The sequence below is a fragment of the Hippopotamus amphibius genome, chromosome 16 (assembly GCF_030028045.1).
Source record: "Hippopotamus amphibius kiboko isolate mHipAmp2 chromosome 16, mHipAmp2.hap2, whole genome shotgun sequence".
Classification (NCBI taxonomy): Eukaryota; Metazoa; Chordata; class Mammalia; order Artiodactyla; family Hippopotamidae; genus Hippopotamus; species Hippopotamus amphibius.
In genome coordinates, this window is record NC_080201.1 from 6,966,436 (window position 1) to 6,991,980 (window position 25,545).

General features: G+C 55.9%; 1 protein-coding gene across 2 annotated transcripts in view; it reads right to left on the minus strand.

Moving 5' to 3' along the window:
* CMIP (c-Maf inducing protein) overlaps window positions 1-19,793 on the minus strand; it is a 222,890-nt gene extending 203,097 nt beyond the window's left edge. For both annotated transcript variants that reach the window (XM_057711373.1, XM_057711372.1), the window contains exon 1: window positions 19,241-19,793. In XM_057711373.1, coding sequence (XP_057567356.1) covers window positions 19,241-19,540 — 300 coding nt within the window. In that variant the 5' untranslated portion in view covers window positions 19,541-19,793. The remainder of the gene's footprint in view (window positions 1-19,240) is intronic.
* Between the last annotated feature and the right edge of the window lie 5,752 nt (window positions 19,794-25,545).

A 25,545-nucleotide genomic window follows, 5' to 3' on the forward strand; every position in this document is an offset into this window, starting at 1 on the left:
CAGAGTCAAAAGTTCATGGAAACAACCCAAGGGTCCATCAACAGGTGAACGGATAAACAAAAGATGGTCTACTCATACAACAGAATACTACTTAGCCATGAAAAGGAATGAAATTTTGATATACACGTCAACATGAGTAGACTTTGAAAACATCATGCTAAGTGACTCAAACCAGACACAAAAGTACAAGTATCGTATGATTCCACTTACATGAGGTACCCAGAATAGGGAAATCCACCAAGACAGAAAGTAGAACAGCGGTTGCCCGGGGCTGGGGGGAGCAGAGAAGGGAGAGTTCGTGTTTAATAGGTACAGAAGTTATGTCGGGAGTGAAGAGAAGTTTTGGGTACAGGTAGTGGTGATGCTGACACAACACAACGTATTTAATGCCACTGGATTGTACACCTACAAATGGTTAGAATGATGTGTTATATATATATATATATATCATCACACACACACACACTCAGAACGCAAATACCTAAATAAGACTGTGACACCACATTACAGATAGAGAGAAAACCAGAAGCTGTGCTGGGGAAGGAGTGGTGACCAGGGCAGTCTCTCTCCCTGGGCCTCAGTTTGCCCAACTGTAAAGTGAAAGCACCAGCCCAGATAATCTCAAAAGGCCCAGCCAGACCAGACGTGGACTCAGTGACCAGACAGATCTGTTCCCTTGTGTGGTGACTCAGAGCTGATTCTAGGACGATGCTGGCAGGTATATGCCTCGGGCCGTGACACCAACCCCCAGGATGCACCTCTTCCAGGTAAACGGGCGGTACACACCTACTAGGAACAGCTCAGGCTCAGCCTGGCCTCTTATTATCCGAGTGGCCACGCCCAAGCCACCAGCCCTCAGAGCCCCCGTTTTCTCACCTGCTAGACAGGGAGGCTGATGAGAAAGCTACCTCCTCTGCGCCCCTTTACACACCAGCCAGGGCTGCCATGGAAGGTCACACAGGTGAGGCAGATGCAACCCTAACTTCAAAGGAAGGATGATCCTGGCCACACCTGAGCTCAGCAGGGAGGCTGCCAAGCTGGAGAAACAGAACTCTCCAGGCCTCCCCTTGTTGTCCAACCGACGCCTACGCATTTTTTCTCAAGTGGAATCTTACCAGGGTGGGGACATAAAGAACACCCAGGAAGGCCCTGGAGGCCACAGGAGAAGCCTGGGATGCAGGAAAAAGCACACGGGCTCAGGTCAGCCTGACCCGGGTGTGACTCGCAGCTGCTCGACCTGCAGCTGTGTGAGCCCGGCGGCCAGGGGCTGCCCCAGTCCTGTGACACGGGGACACTGCCCACCCAGGGCGTGCTGCCAGGGTGAGACGCGGTGCACAAGTGCCTGGCACACAGCAGGCGCTCAAGAAACGGGAGATTCCGTGACTTCGCCCAGTTGGACAGTCGGCTCAGATCTCCCTACAGAGTCTTCAGGGATGCTGGAGGCCTCCAGGCACACAGCGCACTTTTAAAACGAGTTTGAGAGGGAAAAAAAAAAAAAAACACAACCGCATCCCGCCCAAACTGCCAAATGTGGTGGGAGTCACGAACCACACAAAAGGGAAAGTTCGACTCTTCTCTCTGGCTTAAGACGCGCAAATGCAAAACTCAGTGGCAAAGAAATTACCCCAGCGAAATTCCAGGTCTAAATGTGAAAAGGTCCCCTGGAACCCTGTCTCTCAAGTCACCGAAATCATGCTTCTCTGCAGGGTGTGGCTAAAGACGGTGCCCCGGGGTGGGGGGGAGGGGGGCCTCGGAAGAGTCAGAGGCAGCGAGGGGCCTCATTCCTGGGGTCCTCCGATAAGGTGCCAACCAAGGAAGACCCTGCTGTCTCTTAACAATGCTGGTCAGCCCGCTTGAAGTCTTCTGTGTCCAGGAGGAGGAAGCGCGTTAGAACTGTACTTAGCCTGCACCTCAGAGAGGAATTCGGCTGACTGCAGCTGAACGCGCCAGGCAACCTCCATCATTCAGACTCAGTACGGACACCAACCTTTCACAGTGCAAAGGACCCACACTTCTGAGTCCCAATTCCAAGCAACCGAATACAAAATCCACCACGGCCTACGGGGACATTCTCCGGGCCTAGACTGTCAGGCTTACTAGTCTTTAATCCTGGACCACAGCGGCTGGTGGTCATCTTGTCCCCGACTTCCCAGGTCAGAGAGGTGAGGTGGCCCAAGGTCACTGTGCGCTGGGCAGGCTGAGGGCTGGGCCACCATCTGAGATGCTGGCACAGGCGCCCTGAGCTTGACCACAACGCGTCTGCAGCCATGCTTTCTGCCTTATCAGACAGCGAAGAACTGTTCTAAACCTTAAAATAAACATTTTAGGGGCGAGAAATACCAACCTTGAAACTCCAGACTGGGATAAAAGAAAAAAATATTTTACTGTAACCAAGAAGACTAAACACGGCTTAACGAGCACAGAAAATGCCATGTGGACAAACCCGCTTGCCCAGCCAAAGGGGCAGAACTCTGAATGAAGACCTTGACCTTTCACAATGAAACATTTTCCTTTTGTCATTTACATGTTTATTTCTGGGCAAAGTTCCATTTCCTGTTAGTGGCGTGTCACAGGCCCCCTGGACTGGTTTACACCCTGAGGGGTCCATGAATCAATCCCCGAAAATGCCTACGCTACAGATGCTACGTTTTACGAGCCTGTCATCTTACCATTTTGCCTGCAGAAGGGTCCACAGCTTTCATCAGATTTCCAAAACGCGTGTGCCCCTCTAAACAGGCTAAGACCCAGTCTCCCGGCACATCCATTCGGTCTCCCTGACCCAATCCACCCAGATACAAGGATGGGAACGAGACCAGGAATGAAAGAAAAAATAAAAAGCAAGTCATGTGACGCATACACAGGCCAAATTTAAGTGGATGTGATAGAAGAGTTGTTAAAATATAACAATAACAGCACAATTTCAAGAAGCAAAGAGGAAGAAACCCAGCATTACCTGCATCCTCGAGACGCGGCCACTGAGGGCGGGGCCACATCCACGGGGCTCACCACCTCATGCCAGGACCGCAGCAGGCCCGGCACACGCGAGGCCCTCAACCAGTATCCGCTGGAGGCTGAATTAACACTCCATGTCATCTACTCCTCACAGCCCTGGGATGTAGGGATTACAATTCCCAGTTTCACAGACCTGGCTCAAGGAAGCCATGTGACATGCCTGAAGTTACAACCAGTAAGAAGCAGAACTGGGGTTTAAAGTCAGATCCACACACTGCTATGTGAAACCCAGGTCCTTCCCCCATCCCACACTTTGTTTAGATGTCAGACTTTTAACCCAAAGTCATCTCGCAACAGATAGCCCCCTGTAGAGTAGGCTCCTCAACCCAGTGGCTCCCTTGAGCATTATTTAACGTCCCTGGGCCTTGGGTTCCTAATGTATACAGTGGGAGACATGTTGCATGCCAACAGCAATTGATTAGCAGTGGCTGTCTCCAGACTCAACAGGAAGGATCCACGACACCAGGATCGACTGGCAATGTCTACCAGGGGCAAGGCAATGAGGAGTGGCTGCACCGTGTGTCATATACTTGCCGTCCCAGAACTAGATGACCTGCAGGTTCTCTTCCAAGTCTGGCCGCCTCTGATTTTAATTATAAAAATTTGAGGGGGTGGGGTGGGGGGCAGGGATGGAAAAGGAAAGAACAGACTAACATGTTCCAACACTGGCCATAGCTAAACTCAGCAAAGCCCACACAGGCCGCCCAGCCGGTCCTGCGTGCTCCATGCACACAGCCCTGCCGCAGGAGAGGAAGCGGAAAACGTCCGATCTGCTGCCTGCACACTCAGTGAGACCCCCTGTCCAAGCCAGAAGCAGCAGGAGTGTGGGTTTGTCTGGCGTGGCCTGGGTTGTAAAACACCTCATCAGGAAGCACAGCAACCTCGCAGAGCGCGTCATTGGGGTTCAAACCCTGGCCCGACCTCTGGCCCGTCCCGAGCTCTAGGCAAACTACTTCACCTCGCTAAGCCTCACTTTTCGCATCCTGGAAAATCCTCAGAGGATTGTCCTAATGATTCAATGCAACAGTGCATCAAAGTTCTTAACACAACAACAAGCCCGTAGTAAGTGGGCAGAGAGCCACTGCATTCTCTACCATCATCACCACCAGCAGCATCATTTGTTTTTGAAGGGGGCATATTTTCAGAAGAAAGTCTAAGTGCAAGAGATTAATTTCTTTCTCCCATGTTTAGCATGATAGCCCATTTGGTTACTATGAACTCTAAAAGGGAAGAGGTACTGAAAACAACTCCATCCTCCTGCAGCTCCTGATGTATCAGCCAGGGCACTGGGAAGAAGCAGATGGCAGACACAAAATGGTGTCATTTGAAGAAATTGTAACAAAAGGACAACATACCAAGGTGCGGGCGGAACACAGGGAAAGCACAAGAGGCGGCTTTCCACCTAGGGTGACCAACTGTCCTGACTTGCTTGGGACTGAGGGGTTTTCTGGGACACAGGCCATGCGTGTAAACACCTGGGACGGTCCTGAGAAAGCCTCACTCCTACCCCATGCATTCCTGCTCCGAGACCTGAAGGGACAAAGAAAAGGAGCAGTTACAGAAGCCTGGGGGTGGGGGGTGACAGGACAGGGGCTGTGGCCGAGGGACACTGCCCGCCCACGGCAGCCCTGCAGGAAGAAGCCGAGGACCGCCATCTCCCTCCAGGGTCCCCACTGATGGGCCAAACCCACCTGGAGGCCAGAGGGCAGAGCAGCTCGTGGATGAAGGCCACAGGGCCAGGTCCCGGTCACACGGAAGGGTGGACAAGAAGAGCGTGTTAATCCTGGGACGGCCAGGGGGCCAGGCCACACCTCCTTGACGCCTCCCTGGGGACTCAGCGCTCCCAATCCTTGTCCCACAAGGAGAGGACCCCCTCCTGCTCTGGGATGGGACCATCGGGACAGAACAGCCAGGTTCAAGCCCCGTGAAGGCCCCCATCAATGGGTTTAGCTCTCGGCAGGGGTCGGAGGGAGAGACCCCCTCTCCTGGCAGCAGGGTCACCGCCAAGGCTGTGAGAGAGGCTAAGATGACACAGGGAGCTACCTCAAAAGAAGCAGGCCTCCTGGGGCTCTGTGTAAATGGGGGCTCTGTCATCGCAGACCCAAGTGGGGGGATCAAAGGCAGAAAGCCGGGGGGCAGGGGTGGGTACGATACGCACACAGGTGCGCCGCGTGGAAGGGCCCTGAGGGTCTCCCTGACGGCAGGCTGGGGCCAGGCGCCACCCCTCGGGCCCTGTGCATGCGTCAGGGGCAATATCGTTGAGGAAATAAAAGCAACTTTCAATTCTGTTTTTAAATCATATTTTCCAAGATCAAAATCTTATTTCCCAAGCACTGCTGCTGAAAGCTGAGGTGAAAACCACCAATAATGTCTTAATCCTCCCAACTGCCAGTTTCTATCTTGCCCGAGTCGGGGACATGGTGGCTGGGGTTCTGGTCTGAGGTCCATTCCAGGTCACGGTGCCCAAGGTCACAAGCAAACCCCGGAGGTTCTCCCGACAGCTCCGAGGTCACCAGACAGGGCCGGGGTTTCCAGCAAAACGTGAGACCCTTTTCTGTCCCCTCGATGCCCAGGGCCTCTGTACATCAAGCAACCGTATTCAGCCAGAAGCCTGTACTGACATCAGGTATTGCTGGATGACACACCTGCCTTCAAGAAGTTCACAGCTGAGCAGAAGCAGGAACGCAGTGGGCAGAGCCGTGGCCAGGATCTAACTAGTGGTGATGAGGCAGGGGCGTTTACGGAGCACCGGTTCCCTGCTTGACACCACTGAGCACTTTCCATGTCCGTCCGTATTATCTCCTGTATTCTTCCGATAATCCTGGGAGGTGGCCACAATTGTCCCCAGCTTACAGATGAGCAAACTGAGGGCTGGATCACACCACTGCTTCCACGGCCTAACAGGAAGTGTGTGAATCCAAAAACACTGGGCAGAACTCACAACCCCTTTGCCCGAAGACGATGAGTGTCCTCATTAGGGAAGGACCGACCTGGGGAGGCAGGGTCTTTAGCGCCTCTACCTCCACCCTGGGTTTCTAAGTGGGGGCAGAGTGTTTGCTGCCCCCAGTCTGCAGCACACACCCTTTCAAGCAAGGCCCCCATGAAAACTGAGCAGAGCATGCCTGACACAAGACCGCCCAGCCGGGCCAGGTGGGGGCTGAGCTCCACCAGCGCTGGGCGGTCCCGGCCTAGAGGGTGCCCTGCTTACCACTGGCCATCAGAAGAGGCCCCAGACCACTGCTCTTTGCAACAGTCTTTGACCTGAGCTCTCGCCCTTCACTGCACCTGCTGGCAGGACCCGCACATATTCCAAAAGCTTCCTCTCTCCTGGTGGTGTGGTTCAATTAGCTCCAAATAGCAGAGGAACTCAAAGCACAGCCTTGACTCAGGCAGAGGAAGGCCTATATAGAAGAGCCAGGAAGCCAGGTCGCCCACCCCGGCCTACCCCCTCTCCTCTCTGCTCCCCATCCCCCCAAAAACACTTAACTCAGACACGATTCAAGAAGCAGGTTTCAAAGTCATTTTCCTCACACCAAAACTTTCTAATGCTCATTTTCTCCCTTTTCTTTTAAAGGTGTGATGCAATTCCCCTTCTAACAATCCAGATCTCTGAAGTCCTGAGTCATGAGGCGAAGGCAGGGAGAGCAGGGGGGCCAACAGGCGGGATCAAAGGTGTGGGGCGCTCGCTAAGGCCCCAGCCAGCGGGATTGCCGTCCAGGGGCCCTGCCGGCTCTCGGCCCTGAGCCACACAGACACAGGGATCGGGGCTCCCGCAGCCCCCCGGAGCTCTTGGTTCCCAAGAGCTCTGTGCCAGGTTCCAAAGAGGCAAGGTGACTGCAGACAGGAGCACGGGCTCCCAGCTCTGCCACGGGCCAGCCCGCAGCCGGGGCTGCTCACCCAAAGGGACCTCTCGGGGTCGGCAGGACATCAGCATCTGAGTCACCACAGTTCTCAGCCGGCGATGTGCCCCCCAGGCTGTCACACACGCGGGGAGCCGAGCGCTGGCAACTGGGGGGCCGGGGTCCCGGATGCTGCTCGACACCCACACAGCCCAGGACGGTCCCCCCACCAAGGAGCATCTGCGCCCCAAGATCAACAGGGCCAAAGTGGACACACTTTGAGATCACGCATGAAAACGCTTAGCACTTGTGGCTAAGACCTCACCCTGCTCGCTGTGCACACGACCCCGTGTGGGTCCCACATACTCGTCCAGGAAGAAGGCAGAGGTGGCTCTACCCCAAAGTGTTCATGGGGGAGACGTCTGGGTGGCGGGATTATGGGAGAATCCTTCCCTTCTTTATTGTATAAGATCATCAGCATCCCTGGGTGATTATTTCTGTTTTATTTTACAAGTGTGGAGGCGAAGAGCTGGTAGAGAAGACAGACAGACGGGCAAAGAGGCAATCACCACCCAGCCGGGGAAGTGCCAGGCCACGGGGAGCAAGCCCTCACTCCAACTGGGGGTCAGGGAAGGCTCCAGGGGCTGGCGGCCTTCCCCAAGCCAGACCCCGAGGGGTGGGGCAGCCCAGCCACACTCCACGGTGGGCTCTGGACCCCATGCTCGCCACCACCAAGCCTTCGCAGCTGACTCTCAGGGACAAGCCGTCTCAGGCAAGGAAACGGGCTCCGGGAGGTTGAGTTCACTATGCCAGCACCAATGAGGGGCAGGCGAGAAGCAAACCTCCACCACAGCTCTCCTAGAGAAGCCTTAAGGAAGACGGCCAAACCACCCGGGGTGAGGCACGCGGCTCTGTCCCACCCTCCCCCACCCAGCAAGGGAGCCAGCCCTGGCCACCCTGGGCCTTGCTAAGCCTCCGCTCTTGAGCTCTGCTCACAGCCACATGCAGTTACCCACCTGAGCTAGACGGCCTGGGTGCGAATCCCAGCTCCACCACTACTAGCTGGGTGAGTAGTGACCTCATCTCTCCGGGCCCCAGTCTGATCATCTGTAGAATGGGAACCATGACAGCAACACCTCACAGGTGCATCAGGAGGCTTAAACTAGCTCATCTGCGTGTGACCCATCCGTTTCACTCCTGGGTACGTACCCGGAAAAAAATGAAAACACTAATTTGAAAAGATACGTGTGCCCCAATGCTCATGGCAGCATTACCCACAATTGCCAAGATACGGAAGCAACCCAAGTGTCCATCGGCAGATGAATGGATACAGATGCGGGGGAGGGTGTGTGTGTGTGTGTGTGTACGTACACACACACACACACACACACACACAATGAAATACTAGTCAGCCATAAACAAAGAGTGAAATTCTGGCATTTGCAGGAACATGGATGGACCTAGAGAATATTAAGCCTAGTGAAATAAGTCCCAGAAAGATAAATACTGTATGATTTCACTTATACATGGAGCCTGAAAAATAACACAAACGAATGTATATAGCAAAACAGAAATAAACTCACAGACACAGAAAACAAACTAGTAGTTAGGAGAGGGGAAAGGGAGGGGGGAGGGCATGATGGGAGTGTGGGATTAAGAGAAACTACTGTGTGTAAACAGGGAAGCAGCCAGGACATACTGTACAGCACAGAGACTCACAGCCGTTGTCTTGTCATAACTTGTAAGGCGGGAGTATAGACTGTAAAAACACTGGGTCACTATGCGCTATACCTGAAACCAATATTGTAAATCGACTACACTGCAACTGAAAAAAAATTGAAAAGCGCTCCTCTACGTGATGGCTCAGGAGAGCAGGTGCTGTTGTAAGCGTCAGCTGTAGTGCTCAGTGCCTCGCTGGTGACCTCTCCTCACCACCCAGGGTCCTGTGCTCGAACCCAGAGCCGAGGCAGCACGCACCGTGGAGGCCTTCGGCTCTGGGGTCAGGTCGGCTGGGTTCCAGCGATGAAACCCAAACTCTCAGGGCCTTAGTTTCCCTGTCTGTAAACAGGAGCCTCAGGGGCTGGTTTAAATGCACAAATACGCCCCAGGGGCTCAGCGTGGCTGGAGGAAATGACCGCTACTGTCCTGCAGTCGCCTCCACCCCGTCCCGGTCTATCTGACCCCGCGGGCTGACACTCTGGGACCCCCAAGCCCAGGAGCCACCAGACTGCTGGGACGGGTCCGGCTCTTTCACTTTCCCACCCTCAAGGCAAGCTTCGGTCACAGGGTCGTGAAACATGAACCAACCCGAGCAGCAGACAGACGTCAGAGAGTCCCTGTTCCTCTTTCCAGCGAGGCAGCCCTGCCCCCACCGCCCCAGGTCCGCTGGCCTGAGAGCCCACTGTGGACACCAGCAGGGTGTCACTGCTGCCCTGCTTCGGCCCAATGGTGCCGCCGTCCCAAGAGCCCCAGGGCCAGGCGGGGCCTTCCCATCAGGCCTCCAGGAAGGAAGTTTCTAGAAGGGGAGCCAAAGCTCAGAGCAGAGGTCCCAGGCCGGGGATCCGGAAAGCACCAGACGCCTCTGGTGGCAGCGGCCTCACGGGCCCAGCAGTGGACCAGGAACCGAGGGCCTGTATCCACCCCAAAGCCAGCTCTTCAGGGCAACGCACGGGTCTCCTGCATGCACTGTCCTTCACTGGCAGCGAAAGAGACACCCGGGGTTACAGGGACGCGGAGGGTGCAGGTCTGAACGTGGCTCTTCCCGCTTCCCCTCCAACAGGAGGGACCACCCAACTGGACCCAAGCAGCAGCTCGTTTATTTCTTCCCTCACTCATTCACCCGCTCATTCCGCCAAAGAGTGTCTGCTGAGAGGCACAGCCTCAGGGTCCCCACCTGGGAAAAGGAGGGAGCGAGAGCATCTCGCTCGGCTGTGGCGGGGTCACCGAGGTAACCTCCCGGCCCAGCTCCTGGCAAACGAACCCTCGCGCGTGGCTGCTGCGGTGGTCCCTACTGTGACTAACGCCTGGCCTGCTGACTCAGATCCCTGCGCTCCCGAAGCTTCCATTTGGGGACATCCCTGGCTCCCAGCTGGTGGCCAGTTCCCCGTCCCTCTGTGTCACGATCAGGCCCTCCCGGCTCACACGTGAATCCCACACTGACCCTGAGGGCTCCTCTGGGAAGTGACCCTCTCTCCACCCTTATCCCTACCTGCTCTCACAATGCCAATCATTCGGGGAGGACGGCACGGAGTGCCCAGAACGTGTGCTCTGGCCCCCCTGCCCATTCCCGCCCCTGGCCCCCACCCCCTTCTCTGCCAGTCCGAATCCTACCTCTGTCCGTCCAGATGCGTCTCTCCTACAAAGTCCTTCCTGAAACCACCCGGCCCCCTGGCAATACCTCTCCCTCCCTGCAAACAGCAGGACAAGGCACACATCTCTCTGAGGATATGTGCTCCTACAGTGTATCCTAATTTGAAGTGCCCCCAATTTAACTGTGAGCCTTTGGGGAACTAAGGGTACGTCTGACTTTGTAAGCGTAGTACCAGGCAACACTCACCTTGCCAGCCAGGGCCTGGGGACAGTCACTCCACAAGTGCAGTACCTGGGAAACTCCCTTTGCATACACAGTATCTGGTACTCAATTCACAAACTTGGTACCTGGCGCTTACCCTTTACAAACACTTGGCATTCACTTTCCAACACCAGTTCCCTGAACTCACTTGACAAATTCACAAAGGGATGTCTGCCAAACACTGGCAAACGCTGAACTGATAAGGCCACTGATTCCCTACTAAGATGTCTCTGCAAGAGTCTGAAATCACTTTTTGTATATGCAACAGCCGCACATATACTCACGGACATACACACTCAGGCCTGGCGGCAGACCTGCCTTTGCCTCTCAACTCTACCTCTTCCCAGTTCTTCTTGCCTGAGTCTCTGTTGCAGCATCTATAAAATGGGAAGAGGAATACCCACCCCGCAGGACTGTTCGGAAAATTAAAAGAGCAAGTGCCTGGCACTCAGCAGGTAGATGATAAGTGTCACTGTCATCACATGTACATTGCTCCATCCCTTGCAATAGGTTCGTTTACCCTATTTTATTTCCCACCAGAGAGCAGAGTGCAAACTTTCCTGACCTGCCACCAAGCTCAAACCCAGGAGCTAGAAGAGACCACGCCATCTAAATTTCCATTCCAGGGAAGCAGCTCTGCTGCTGGTACCCTGGAGGCCTCCAGACGACCGCAGTGTCCCAACGGTCCCGGGGTGGGGGTCGCCATCATTCCACGGTCTCCTGTCTCCTGGACACAGCTAACGCCACTCCCCAGCCTCCCCTGCACACGGGGGCAGCCACGTGACTGAGCTGTGGCCCACGGAGCGGCCAGACCCACAGACCAAACCTCCGCCTGGTGCTCCCTCCCTCCCCCCAACCCCTACTCCACGAGGCCCTGGAGGGGCAGAAACCCCCACTGGACCTGGACATGAGCCCAACGTAAATCGTGCTGTGTGAAGATCCTGGGTTTGGGGGCTGACTGTCACAGCAGTCAGCCCACCCTGACCGCGGTCCGGCCCCATCAGCCACCTGCTGAGCCTCACACAAGTGCCAGTGATTCAGATTCACCTGGGCTGAGTGAGCCAAAAGAGGAGGCAGCAGGGCCAGGAGGCAGTCTGGGCCTTCCCCAGGCTGTGTGCTCCTATTTGCAGCTTTTCTGGGCCTCTAAGAGGCTGGGACTAGCCCAGGACACCAGGAAACATTTCAGCGTTATCTCCTCCCTCCCGAGGACCCCAGCCCCAGGGAAGCCTCTGCTGCCCCGCCCCCGTGCAGTCCTGCCCACCCACCCACCTGGCGACTAGAGAATCCAGCTCTTCTGCTTCCCTCCAAAGTGAGTTTACTCAGCCTAATCTGTTCATACACTCTCCTGATCAGATCAGATCATTTCTGAGAGCAGCTTGCAAGCAGGAGAACCAATGGCAAAGGCAGGCAGTGAAGGTGCTGGGGGTGCAGGGAGGCAGGAGTCCGGCTGTGAAGCCCAGCACGGCTGCTGAGTCATGTGGAAGGGTCTTTGGGCAACACTCTTGCCCTCAGCACGTCCCCCATCAGGGGAAAAAAGCCTGAGGCGAATTCAATGACTAGTGTGTTCTAGGTCCCAGAACCTTTGTAACACAGAGTTTTGCTGGGTTTGGTAATTTAAAAGTCTCTTAAAGCACTGCTGCTGTTCACTGTGGGAGCGAATGGGTTAAATAACACACACACACACACACACACACACACACACACACACACACACACACACACCCCCCCCCAGAAGTGCTAGAAACAAGGGAGCTCCATGGAGCAGGGAGCACATCCTGGGTGCTCATAAATACTTTCTAATAGATGATAACAGCTCCTGGAAGGCAGGGGTGACTACGACGGTAGAGTATTTACTAAGATCCAGGCACCTCACTGGGTGATCTCTAAGTCCAGTCCAGCCTCAGGGCCTTTGCACTTGCCATCCTCTCTGCCAGGAATCCTCTCCCACCAGATACCACCTCTTTCCCTGAACACCATGTGCAGAGCAGCAAAACTCCCCGTCCGCAAGCCCCGCACACCCCACCCGCCGGCTGCTTTGTTTTCTCCCGGCCGGAAAGATTTTATATTTACTTGCTCAGTGGTTCATTGTCTGTCACCCACCCCATCAACACAGGCTCCAGGAGGGCAGGGACTGGTCTTCCTCAAAGTGCCTCCAAACAGTGATATTTATCTGTTGAATGAACTGTCATGCCTTACTTCACCTAATCCTGACATCAGGCTAAAAGGAAGTCCCCAAAATGCAAATTTCACAGATAAAGAGGGAGGTTAGGTGACCTGCCCAAGGTCACCCACCAGTGAGGACATTGCAGGGGCAGGATTCAAGCCTGCCTGTCTGACCCCTCTGCTGGGCTGTTCTCCTCCATCCACCTTACTGACATCCAGAGACTGCTATAAATGCTCTGCACCTGGCAGGAGTAAAAGAATGGCTACTGGACATTCAATTTCAGCACAACAATCAATTTCAGCACCAAAAACATGTTCTCTGTGGTCCCCTTTGCCTCAATAGACACGAAAACCTCCTCCATAAACACACACACACACACACACACACACACACACACACACAGGACATTCAATTTCAGCACAACAATCAATTTCAGCACCAAAAACATGTTCTTTGTGGTCCCCTTTGCCTATCAATAGACACGAAAACCTCCCCCATAAACACACACACACACACACACACACACACACACACACACACGCCTCATCACCCTTTGCAGGGCTCTGCTGGTATCAGCCAAGCTTCCCTTCAACCTCACACAGCCTCCCTCGGTGTCCTGCCGAACGCACTGGGTGCCTTGTCACCAGAGCCAGGAGCAGGGAAGAGACACTGTCACTTCCTTCTTTTATCTACCACAGGGCCAGGGGGCCTGGCTTCCATCCTGGGGAAGCAGGAAGCCTGGGGACAAAAACGATGCTCTCAGGTGGGGCAGGAAACAGCCCTCCTGGCCATGCAGACCCTTGTCCTCAGGGCAGAGGTCAGCAAGACTGGCCGGGCCCCCTGACCAGTTCCTGGTGAGGCCAGGCGGCCAGACCCTCCAGAGGCTCCCTGGCCGGAGACCGTAAGCCAGATCCAAGCACGACTGGAGACAGCAACGAGCCCAGGCAGCACTGCCCCTCCCCCCTCCCCCCTGCAAAGCACTGTGGGACTGAAGATTTTAACACTCACTAAAGAAGCAGGCAAAAAACATTCAAATTATCAAAACAGAAACAACTCCACTCGATCAAAATGGAAAGTGTCCTGTAAGAAACTGCAAAAGCCTGGGACTAACCTGAATGTCCAGTGATAGGGGACGGTCTGCCTACATTATCCTGGCGCCCCTCTATGACGGAACACTGTGCAGCAGGAAAGAGCAGCTGGACAGGCACAGATCCAGAAGGATGGCCAAAACATACCGTCCAGTGAACGCTAACGGCACTGAACCGTGTGTAAACGCCCTGAAAGCTCGGCGAGGATGCAGGGCTGGCCTGCGAGGAGAACCAGGCGCCATGGGGACATGGAATAAGAAAGAAGCTTCATTTTCCTTTACACACCTTGTTGTACCGTCTGAATTTATTTGCTGTGCACGTTACTATTTCAATTTTACAAAAAAAAAAAGAGTTTGGTGTTTTCTCTAAAGAAAATAGACTGCACCCCCTGGGAACTTTTTATTAAACTGCTTTCAACAATTTTATTGCCTTCATACATACCAGATGCACTAAATACCCCTAACTTTTCCAAATGCACCGCTCATCTTGGGATACTTTCCTCCAGAGACTGCCCTTTTTTAAATAGCAAGAATCCTTTGCATTTGTGCAGAATTTCACAAAGCTCTCTCAGGGTAATTATGAAACACAAAGTGGAATACAGGCCCTTGTCACACCCCTACTGTGTGCTGGCCGTCCTGCTAGGTGCTAATCTGAGTGGTCCCCAATCTTTACAGCAACCCTGTAAATGAGGCAGGACTATCCCACCCTCTAGGAGGAAAAGCAAGGGCTGGCAAGGTAGAGCAACGTTCTAGAAGTCACACAGCCAGGAAGTTGTAACCTCAGAATCCAGACCTCATACAAGCGGCAGCAAATCCCTTTGTGTTTGCCCCACGGTGGAGATGCCCTGAACCATTAGGCTGCCTTGCTTAATCTCATTTAATCCTCTAATCAAAGGCGTAACTTGACCATCTCGGATGTTCATTCCACTGAAACATCAAGGGGCTACCATCCACCTGGGCCGAGCCGAAGCCAGCAGTGAGGCACCCTCTGAGAGCTTTGGTTTTTTAGGATGACACGGCTGCCAGGCTCCCCCTAAGCTTCACTGGACGCAGTGCCCCAGAAATGCCCTCTCCCACTGCCAGGTGAGTCAGCGGGTGCCCTGGTTGGCACTGAGGAGCGGGCAACGCCGTGCACAGCCACCTGTGGGCCACGGAGCCCACGCCGGCTTGGCAGCAAAGCCCAGCGACGAGCAGCGAGCGAGATGCCTTCCACCTGGACTGGCACAATTTTGCCCACGGCCAGAAAGGGCATCTCGGATTGCACCAGGAGAAAGGCGGCATCAAAACTACTCCTTCCTTAAAATGCACTTATGTATTATTACAGCCCGGGGAAGGTGGACCATGCGTGCTGCTTACAGAGAATTCAGACTTTTTCCTCCCCTTCTATCTCTGCCTCTCCCCTCCACCACCTCCAATCAGACAAGTTTCCTGGGAAACAAATTTGATATACTCCAAAATCTTATGACAAATGGCACTGAAAGAGAAAAAAATTCTTTGTGTTTACTTACGCCACAAAAAACATCACATAAATCAAAGGCGAGGAGGAGGTGCAAGTGACAAAGTGGAGAAATGAACACACGTGTACGTGCGCACACAGGAAAGTTCCCAGGGAACTTAGGACTACTCAGGAGGACACAGATTTTAATTCCCAAGGGGAAACCACCACCGGGATGAATGCAGCACCTGACAGCCAGTAGGTGCTTGGTAAGTGTTACGTCCAAGTTCAGAAGGCTGCAGCCCCCAAGAAAACACCAGACTAAAGAAACCGACAAGAACTGAGGTGTCTCCTCTTATCCTTTTCGTGACAGAAAGCCCAGAGACATTTCAATCAAAGCAGCAGAGTGGTGAAAATTTAAAAAACAAGTCATTGATGAATCAAGGCTTGAGAATAAAGAAGGCTACTGTCACCTGTGCTCTGACCCCTGTTTGATCATATTGGACCCGCCCCCCACATTCTGAGATGCCATATGCTGCATGTTGAAAAAGAAAAAAAGGTTAAATAAAAGGTAAGCAGCTGATTCGTACTTTTTTTGGTGCAGAGGAGACAAAGCACACGGACAAAGGCCTCTTCCAGCAGACAAACATGCCTAGCAGGTGATCAAATTCAGCCCAGACACGAGGACAGCAGAATGGATTCTGGTCCCGCAGATACGAATCTTCTCTGCTTTTGCTGAACTCCTGGCCTTTGGCTACGACACCACGGTGGGTGACCACGAAAAGACCTGGGAAGCCCGGGGACTGGGACGTCTGGACGTGAAAGGGGAATGAGGAAGGGCGTCCAGGCCACAGCCTGGGCAGATGGGCCCTTTCCCCCGCCCCTCCCCCAAGGTGCAGCCTTGTGTACCCCAGGGAGGGGCGGACGCCTCCCAGTCACCCCCCACGGCAGCCAGGTCACTGTCGCCTTTGTGTTTCCTTCTTTGTTTATGAGTCTTCCGGATCCAAAGTCTCCAGCACAGAGTGCATCAGGCCTGGCGCTGTCACCGGCCACGTCAGGCACACTGTTGACTCTGCAAGGATTTAATCAGTAACCGGCCCAGCAGATAGGCACAGGGGCAAGCTCCAACCTGACCCCACGGAAGGCAAAGTTTACAGCCGGGCCAGGGGTGAGACTGCTGGCCCCGGGGCGCCCCAGGCTGAGCCCATCTCCCCAGCAGGGAATGGAGAGAGGCCGGTCCTCCGGCGGGGGGGGGGGGGGGTGTACCCAGCTGCAGCCACCTGCCGGGTAGGGCTGAGAGCTCCTGGACGCCTCCGCCCCAGCCTGATACAGCTGTGGTCCTGGAAGCCTGGTCTGTGTGTCTGACCACCATCCAGCTAATTGGATCGGAGTAGAAAGACTCCCAAGATGGTTTGGGCAAAGAGTGTATTTGGTTTGTTTATTGGTTTGAATCCAGATCAATCACTCTGAGTCTTGTGCCTGAAGCCCACACAATTAACCAGATAATTACCAGATGGTTCTGAGATGTGCTGTGTAGACGGCTTAACAAAAGGATGGGGTACATGTCACGGAAGGCTATGGCCAATACAAAACACCTGACACGCCGGCAGCCCGAGGCTGGGCCGCACGGGGCTTTCTGTGGTAGTGAACTGCACTCAAACTCACCTTTGTTGCGTTTGGGCTAAGATTTCTCAATCCAGTGCTTGGGCCGCACTGTAAAACGCAGACAGGTTACATAACGCCCGGGCCTCAGGGAAACCCCTCAGGGGGCTGCTTTGCTTCCTCGGGGCCTGGACACCAGCAACCAGGTGTCTCATGATGGGACAAGGTCCCCAGTGGCAGTGTCAACTCCACCTCTGCCCTGGAGGCCAGCGCCGCCGCAGCCGGGCCCACCTCAGCCACCCCCCAACCCCATGCTCACAGGCTCTGGCACGGAGGGCAGTGCAGCCCACCGGAGCCCACCATGGCCAGATTTAGGGACATCCCCTGCCCTGTCCGCGTGGCTCGCCGGCGACGGGCGGAGAGAGGGGACAGCCCATTGGGCACTCGCTCGTAGTTCCTCCCTCCACATCTCCCAACGCAGAGCAAGGCTCTGCTGAAACAAATCTTGTTCCCTCGGCCCCCCGTCCAGAAAATCATGGCTCCTCTCCAAAGAGCCCCAAGCAGACCAAGGTGCCCCCCACCGCGGCTGGAGAAAGGGGTGCCAGGGGCCCTGGCTGCTTGAAAAGCCAGCGCGTGGCTTCAGTCTCCCTTCCTCCCCCCACTCTCTCAAATATACACCTCTTGAGCAATCAGAGGTAAACCAGGGGATGGAAAGGGGGAGGGGCACCTTGAGCCTCCAAAGCTGGCTTCCCCAACCGTGGGCAGCACAGCACAGCTTCTGGCTTCTCCCAGGGGAGCTCGGGAGCTCGGCCTGTCCTTCCCACGGAGGGTCACCGTGCCTGCCAACCATTTTCTCCCCCCCAACTCCCCTTCATTTTAGGGGGTGGCAGAAAGAAAAACAAAGCTCCCCCACCCCCACCCAGGGGAAAATTCTGAAGCCAGATTCGAGGGCTGCTGGTCCAGGCAGGGAACCACTGAGGACCCTAGTTCCTCCCTGAATCTGAAACACTGCGTGCTGGTGAATTTTCTGAAACTCTCCCTCCATCAAATGAAAAGCCAAATGGCGAGGCCTGTGGCTCAGGATGGGTTTGAGAACATGCACGATGCTGAAACGGGGACTGGACCGCTTCACGGGCAACCAGGGATCCTCCCCGAGAAAGCAGTCTTTGCAGATTGCACCAACATGCCCACAGGAAAGAAAAAATAGGTGTTCTGAGCACGTCGGACCCAAAATTCAGAATAAAAGTCCTCGTGTGCTTCAGTGCTCTCGGGAAGGGGGGGAGCTGTTTCGAGGAGTACGGTTTCTCCTGCTAACTTTTCCCCCTCCCCATTCCTTGGAGCATGTGTCACGGCCGGTGACACACTGCCAAGGGAACATGGATGCTGGGGAAATGTCTGCACACGCTACACGTTTGTGACATGCCATGTAAGCGACACCCTGTTTCCTGGCTGGGTTTTCTTGGCACAGGTGTGGGCAGGCGTTAGATTAAGGGCCCCCACCCCCCAACCCCCACTGTGCCTAGTAAACAGGATCACTGTTGCCCCAGGGGGGTCGTGTGCGTTCTGGGGAAGACCTGCCACCTCTCCACAGAGGACAAGACCCCCTCACAGCAAGGCTCGGGCCCAAGCAGAGCTGGTGCTTTAAACTGCCCTTGTTTCAAAACACAAAGCATCCTGTTCAGGCTCATGCCTGCCACCCTCCCCCGCGGCGACCCCACCACAGCCCTCTCTCTCCACCTTGCATAATTGATTTCAGAACGAGACCGATGACTTCTCTCCCTCTCATCAGGGTGACCCAGTCCAAGTCATATATTTTAAAACAATAACATAATAAAACCTCCAGCAACAAAACATACGTACAAAATACTACATAGACAATGCAAGACCAGAGCCTCACAGGCCAGCTTCCGCACTAGAACTTGAGCGCCCTCGGTGGGGAGGAGATAGCCCAGGACCCCTGCCCCCTCCCCCTCCACTTCCACCCTCCCAACGTGCCAACGAAATTTTTTCAGAAAGGGAAGCACCCAGTTTCGCCTGCCAGCCCGGGCAGGAAAAAGACGGGTAGAGCAAAGAAAGGAACTGGCTTCTGGAAATTCTTTGGGTTTTGGGGTTTTGAGGTTGTTGGGGTTTATTTTTTCTTTCTTTTTCTTTTTCTTTTTTTTTGGTTGTTTTGTTTTCCCATCCGGCGCAGATCCAGATGTGCTTTCAGAAAGGGAACCCCCACCACCATCAGGGCCCAGCCTCGGCGGTCTATCCCAAGGTCCCCATCCGTAATTAACACAAGCGCTGGGCCCGGGGGTGCCCAAAAGCTCAGTCTGGGGGTGGGGGGGCCAGATCCTCTCCAGGATTCTCAGGGTCTCCCCAAGCCCGCCGGCGGGGCAGCGCTTTGGAGTCCGCCATCCAGCCCGGAGCCCAGGCGCCCCCCCTCCCCGAGGCGCCCCGCAGGCCCCGGGCTCCGGGGGGCAGCCGGGGGGAGGGGGCGCCCGCCGGGCCCCGAGGGCAGGCGCGCCCGCCGCGCAGAGCGACTCACCGTGGCGGACGCCAGGCTGCTGTCGGCCAGCGTTAGGTGGTGCGGCTCCCAGCGCCTCAGGAATTTCGAGGTGAGGATCTTGCTGAGAAAGGTCCGCGGGTGCCGGATGACACAGACCTGGATGTCGCCCTCCTGCAGCAGTTTGTACCTCATCCCGTTGCACAGCAGGAGGGCCCGGCGGCAGGGCACGGCGCCCATCTTCGTGCCCTCGGGGGCCGGCGCGTCGCCCCCCAGCAGCGGCTTGGTCTCCTCGATCTGCCGAGGCTCGCCGCCGCCGCCCGAGCTGCTGGTCACATCCATGGCCGGCCGGGCCGTGCCGGGGAGGGGGCCGGGGGCGGGGAGCGGGGCTGTCCCGGCTGCTCGGCGGCCCGCACCCCCCCGCCCCCAGGAAGGTGGGGGGGTGTGGGGCTGGGGGCGCCCCGCAGGGGAGGGGCCCGGGCGGCCGGGCGGGCGGGCGGGCGGCGCTCGGTCCTTCCCGCGGGGCTCCGGCTTCCTCCTAGCTCGTCGGGTGCATGCTCGCGGCGGCCGGACCGGCTTGGCGGAGGGGCGGAGGGGCGGGCGGGCGGGGACGCGGGGCAGCGCCGGCGGGGGGCGCCGGCGGGGGGCGCCGGCGGGGGACGCGGGGGGCCGCTGGGGCCGGCGGCGGCGGCGGGCGGGGGCCGCGCGGGCGGGCGTGTCTCGGCCCCGCAGCGCGGGCGTGTGTACAGTACGTGCGTCCGGGCGGCCGTCCGCGGGCGAGTGCGCGGCGAGGGCCGCGGGGGCCGGCCAGGCAGAGAGATCGCAGGAGCCGCTCGGCGCCCGCGCGATTGGTCCCGCCGGGGTCATGTGCCCGCCCCTCTGACGTCAATGGCGGCAACGGCGGCGGCCGCCGCGGCTTCGGCCTCTCGCGGGCGGGGCTGGCCGCCGGGCGGGGACGCGGGGGGCCAAGGCGCGGCCCGACGGGAGGGGGCGGCCCCCGGGGAGGAGGGCGGGGGGGGACGCGGGGGGGTGCTGGGGCGGGCGAGCCCCGGCCGGCCCGGGCCCGCCCCGGCCCGGAACCTGGGGAGTGGGCGGGGGCCGCGGGGGCGGGGCGCGTGACGTCACGCCGAGCCGCGCCCCCCTCCCCCTTCCCCCGCCCCGGCCGCCGGTGCCTCGCGTCCCGCCCTCCACCCCGCGCCCGGCCGGGATGCGACCTGTCAGCGCCCCGAAACCCGTCCGCGCGGGCGGCGGAGGCGCGGCCAGGTGCAGACCCGAGGGGCCGGGGCCGGGGGTGTGGGGGCAGGACCGTGTGACCTGTGGCAGCCCGCGCCCCAGCTCAGGCTGCCCACCTGGTCGGCCAGCTGGCGCCACGAGACAGAGATGTTTCCTCGAATTGACAGATGTCCCGTCGGTTATGCGGATAATGAGCCACGCTGCCCTGGCTCAGCCTGTCGGACTTCGCAGGCCTCCTGGTCACTTACAGGTCTCTGCCCGCGGTGGCCCTTGGGGGGGGTTCTCACGCTTCTGGGGGGAGGGGACCGGCTCCCCAGCCCCGCTCCTTCCTTCTGCCCCTGGAATGTGATTCGTTCCTAAGAGGGACCTAGACAGTAAAATCCCTCCGCAGCGCTACTTGCGCCCCCCTCCTCTGCCTGCACCCCAGCAGCTCCAGCGTCTTTACCTCTCCCCTCAGGCGGGGACCGGCTCGTTCATCTCTGCATCCCCAGGCCCGCGCAGGGCTTTGAGAGCATCATATTGGAAGCACCTTTGGGGACTGAACCACCGTGTCACTTGGGAACTAAGCTGGGCAACAAAACGTTCCCTTTCTGCCATCAGGAGTGGCACCTAAAGCCACCCAGCAAGGGCTCAGCTCTGGGGTTGGGCTTTCTCACATCCACACACTTCTGCAATTAAACCCCCCAGATCTGTGCCTTTTTTGTTAAGCGAAGGTGCGTCTGTAGTGAACACACAAGTGTGTGAGCATGCGTTGAATTGATCATGAATGCCGAAGTGTGTCCACCGCAGCCCTACAGTGGAGAGTGTCCCCTCCACCTCTCTCCCAAGAACAGACAAGATGAGGGCTCCCCAGAAGACTCTCACCTGAGCCTGGCCAGGGCTGGGGCCAGGGTGGATGGCAGGGCCCCAAGTGTGGGTCCCTCAGCAGAGAAGATGCACCTCCAGGCTGCCAGGGAGATGGGCAGAGCTGTTCTCTCCTCATGAGCCCTGGGGAGGAACAGGTAGGTGCAAAAATGGGGAATTCACTGACGCCCCACAACCTGCTAGCAAATTCTGAACTTCCATGGCCTTGAGAAAACCATCAAGCAAGGAGTCAAGCAAGCCAGAGCCCCCAGCTGGTAACACAGATGTGGATGCAGGAGGTGGGGGTGGGGTGTGACCAAGACCCCCAGGCCATGCCGTTAAGGCGGTTAGGTCTGTTGTTCAAACCTTGATTGAGCTCCTGCTGTTTGCTGGTTACAGGAGTAATTCCCAGCATCCTAAGCACGCATCTGTGACACAAGGTTGACCAATCAGCATCCCCTCCTGCAGATGAGGATACAGACAGGCTGCCAGGCTCACTTAGCTAGTCAGGACTGGGCCCAGGTGTGGCCAGAGCTGAGGGTCTAAAGACCATGTAAAGACAGTGACCACACTGTGCTTGAGGCTACAGGAACAGGGAAGGGGTGCCTAACCCAGACGGGCTGGGGCACCGGGGACATGTCCTGACTCCAAGAGGTCTTTAAGAATCAGCTAAAGAAAAGGAAAGGTGCTCCTGGAAGTGGGGACAGCACACAAAAGGCAAAGAGGTGGGAGGATTCTCAGCCTGTGCAGGAAACTCCAGGCATTTCACCAAGGCATGCAAGGAGCCCGCCGGGTGCAGGGCAGAGGCCTCAGAGGTGAGCAGGGGCTGGGCGGGCAGTGCCTTGAAATGCAGGCTCAGGGACTAGACTCTCCCGAGAGCAGTGGGAAGCCACCACGTGGGGCATGCAGGGGAGTGACTTGTAGATATCAACTTCATAAGGTCACTGGCCACAGCATGACATGGACAAGATTTGCTGCGCAGCAGCCTGGAGGCAGGAAGACTGGTGAGGAGGCTCTTGACGGTCCCCCAGGAGGGAGGTGATGGGGTCCAGCAGGAAATCATGGAGTGGGGAGGCTTGGTGGCAGACAAAGCAGCTGCTCTCCACTTGAGGGACGTCTGTGGACCCTCCTCTCCCCATTAGGGGGCAAAACTTCAGCAGAACGAGATTTTCCAGGATGCAAAGCGTCCCTGACTTCATCCAGACATCCTCAACACTGCTTGATATGGTGGTTGATTTGTAAGCATTAAACAGGAACAGGATGATAAAATGACCAGCACCCAAGTGCCAGGTACTATGCTGGGGGTGTCATGTATTTGTTCTCCTTTCTTCCTCCCAACCAACCCAGAAGGCAAAAATTATCATCATCTCCATCTTGAGAGTGAGGAAGTTGAGGCTTAGAGAAAGTCAGACAGCCATGGGGATCCAGCCAAGGTTTATCGCTGAAATTCTGTCTGACCTGAAAGTCCATGTTTTTCTCCTCCCCCTTTGTCATGTTTTCCTGAGCAGGGACTCAGGAAGAAAGTGTTGAATTTGATCAGTGTCATCTTTCAATAATAGTATTTCTTGGCTTGAGTTTGAAGTCAGTGATATGGAGCCCCCAAGACACTGCAAGAATCCGTGTTTCTACAGGAGTTCCTGTTGACAGCGGCACTCAGTGCCTGCACACAGGTAGACAGTGACTTATGGTCAGACTCACCTGTCCCACTGCTTTGGAACATGCAGGTCGTAGGTCGAAGTCAGTAACTGAGGGTGCAAAGAGATGGGACGCACTGATAGTTGGTGATACACAGAGCCCCTTGCCTCCCACTGTCCCAGGTTCCTGACCTAAAAATGAGTAAGTCCAGCTGTCAACCTCCTTCAGAAGACCCCTCCCTGCAGCCCCCAATCTCTGTAGGAGACACAAGCCCATCGAGTTTCCACTGATGGGTCATGTACGCAGGTCATCCTTGGTGCCATGGAAATCCAGACGCTGCAGAAAACCGTGCAGTCCCCTTAGAGCTCACCCTCCTGGCATCCAACTTGAGAAGGTTATGGAGCAGCAGGAAGGGCACGCAGATTCACAAACCCTTCACTCTCCGTGGGCTCCCACGGGCCAGTGGACTCGCAGAGGTCACCAGACAGAGCTGCCATGTTCTGCATTCCTGCTGGCAAGCCCCTCCTCATGTGAGTCAGTCCCGAAGAGCAACGTCTGCTCTCAGCTGCTCACTGGAAGTACCTCTCCCACCTGGGTCAGCAACCCACTACGGGTTCACCCCGGGCCATGCTTGTGGAGAAGCTACTCCATGCTAGGAGCTGGGGGAATGCAGTGAACAGGCAGGAGACTGCCCTCCTGAGCTCAAATCTCAACTCCTGATGTCCCTCGAGTCACTCCTGGAGCCAACTCAGAGGGTGAAGACAGACCTGCTGCCCACAAAGGGATGTGAGGAAGTGACAAAGTCCCTGGCGGGGAGGACAGCATTGGAGCTGATGGCCAGCCCTAGGAGAGGGCCACCCAAGCACCCGCTTCTACCAGCCCCGCCCCTTCCGGCAGACACGCCCATAGGTGGGTGTCCTCCTAGGAGTGGTCTCCATGGAGATCCCCAGCAGCCTTTGCCCAGCTCCCTCCTTGCCTCCCCCACCAACACACTATACCCTCCAAGAGGGCAGGGTCCGGTCCAGCTCTGCCCATCACTGTGTCCAGTGGTGTACTGGTGAATGTTTAACTATCAGCTTACTGCGGGGAGTGGGGAGCCCTGATTTATAGCACTCGACAGTCTCCCTGGTGGAAATATTCCCACCATGGCCGTTTTCAGGTTATCAACGTGCATCACTGACCATGGAGCTGGGAAGGGACGCACCCCATTACAGAGTGTTTCCATCTACAGATACAGCATTCCAGGGGGCAGCAGACAGTGGCTGAGGGGCCAGACTCAGCTCGCGGCTTACAAAGCCTAAAATAGTTACCATCTGGCCCTTTTACAGAAGAAGTTTGGCGACCCCGAAAGAGACATAAATAACCTCCGGAACAGAGATACTAGTAAAATATAGTAAAATAATTAGGAAGTGATGAGTTTTACTACCTTTTTAAAAAATATGATTAATCATAACTTTGTATTCATTTAATCTTGTTTAATGGCTGTTGGACAACCAGCTTGCAAAATTCCTGAAAAATTAACAATCAGCTCTCATGAGCCAGTACAGGTCAGCTCCAGCAGGTCCCTGCCTGTTCTGGCCCAGAGAAGAGGCACGAGGTTTATCTGTTGGATGGTTGGAAATTAAACGTCAATACCAACGTTCTAACCACTAGGCAACATTGCCCTGCTTCCTCCCTTCCTTCTTTCATTCAATTCCATTAAACACACGTCTATTAGCACCTATTGTTGGGGACTACAGATCCAACTCACACAAGATGCTGCCCTTGTGGGCTCATAGTCGAGCGAAGGGAATCAGACACCCCTCCTCCGGCAATCACCCCCTCAACCCTAGCCCTAACCCTCCACCCCCCAAAAAAATGTACGCAAGGAAGCAAACAAACTCCTTGCCCTTCCCTTTCCCAGCTGTGTGTATCTCTGATTTACTGCACAATGGAACTGTAACAATACCTTTTTCCAGAGTCAGAGAAATTAAATGAGGGACTTCCCTGGTGGCGCAGTGGTTAAGAATCCGCCTGCCAACGCGGGGCACACGGGTTTGATCCCTGGTCCGGGGAAGATCCCACATGCTGCAGAGCAACTAAGCCTCTGCGCCACAACTACTGAGCCTCCGCTCTAGAGTCCGAGAGCCACAACTACTGAGCCCGAGTGCCACAATGAGAAGCCTGTGTGCCACAATGAAGGGTAGCCCATGCTCACCATAACTAGAGAAAGCCCATTTGCAGCAACGAAGACCCAACACAGCCTAAATAAATATAAAATAAAACTATTTTAAAAAAAGAAATTAAATGAGATAATCAATGTCAAGCTCACAGCCTGGCACTGGGTAAGCACTTAGAATAAGCATTGGCTATTTCGTGTTGCCACTGTCATTTTAGAACCCATGTTATCATGGCCCCGGTCACAGGCTGTCCTCTAGATCACTTCTCCAAACATTTCCCGTCTGCCCAACACCTGGAGTGCAAACACTCAACATCTTTGCAGGGTTTTCAACTTTGGCGCTATTAACATTTAGGGCTTGGTAATTCTTGGTGACATACAGTCCTGGGGACTGGAGGGTGTTTAGCAGCATCCTTGGCCTTACCCACAGATGCCAGGAGCAGCCACAATCTGTGACAACCGCAGTGTCTCCAGACAT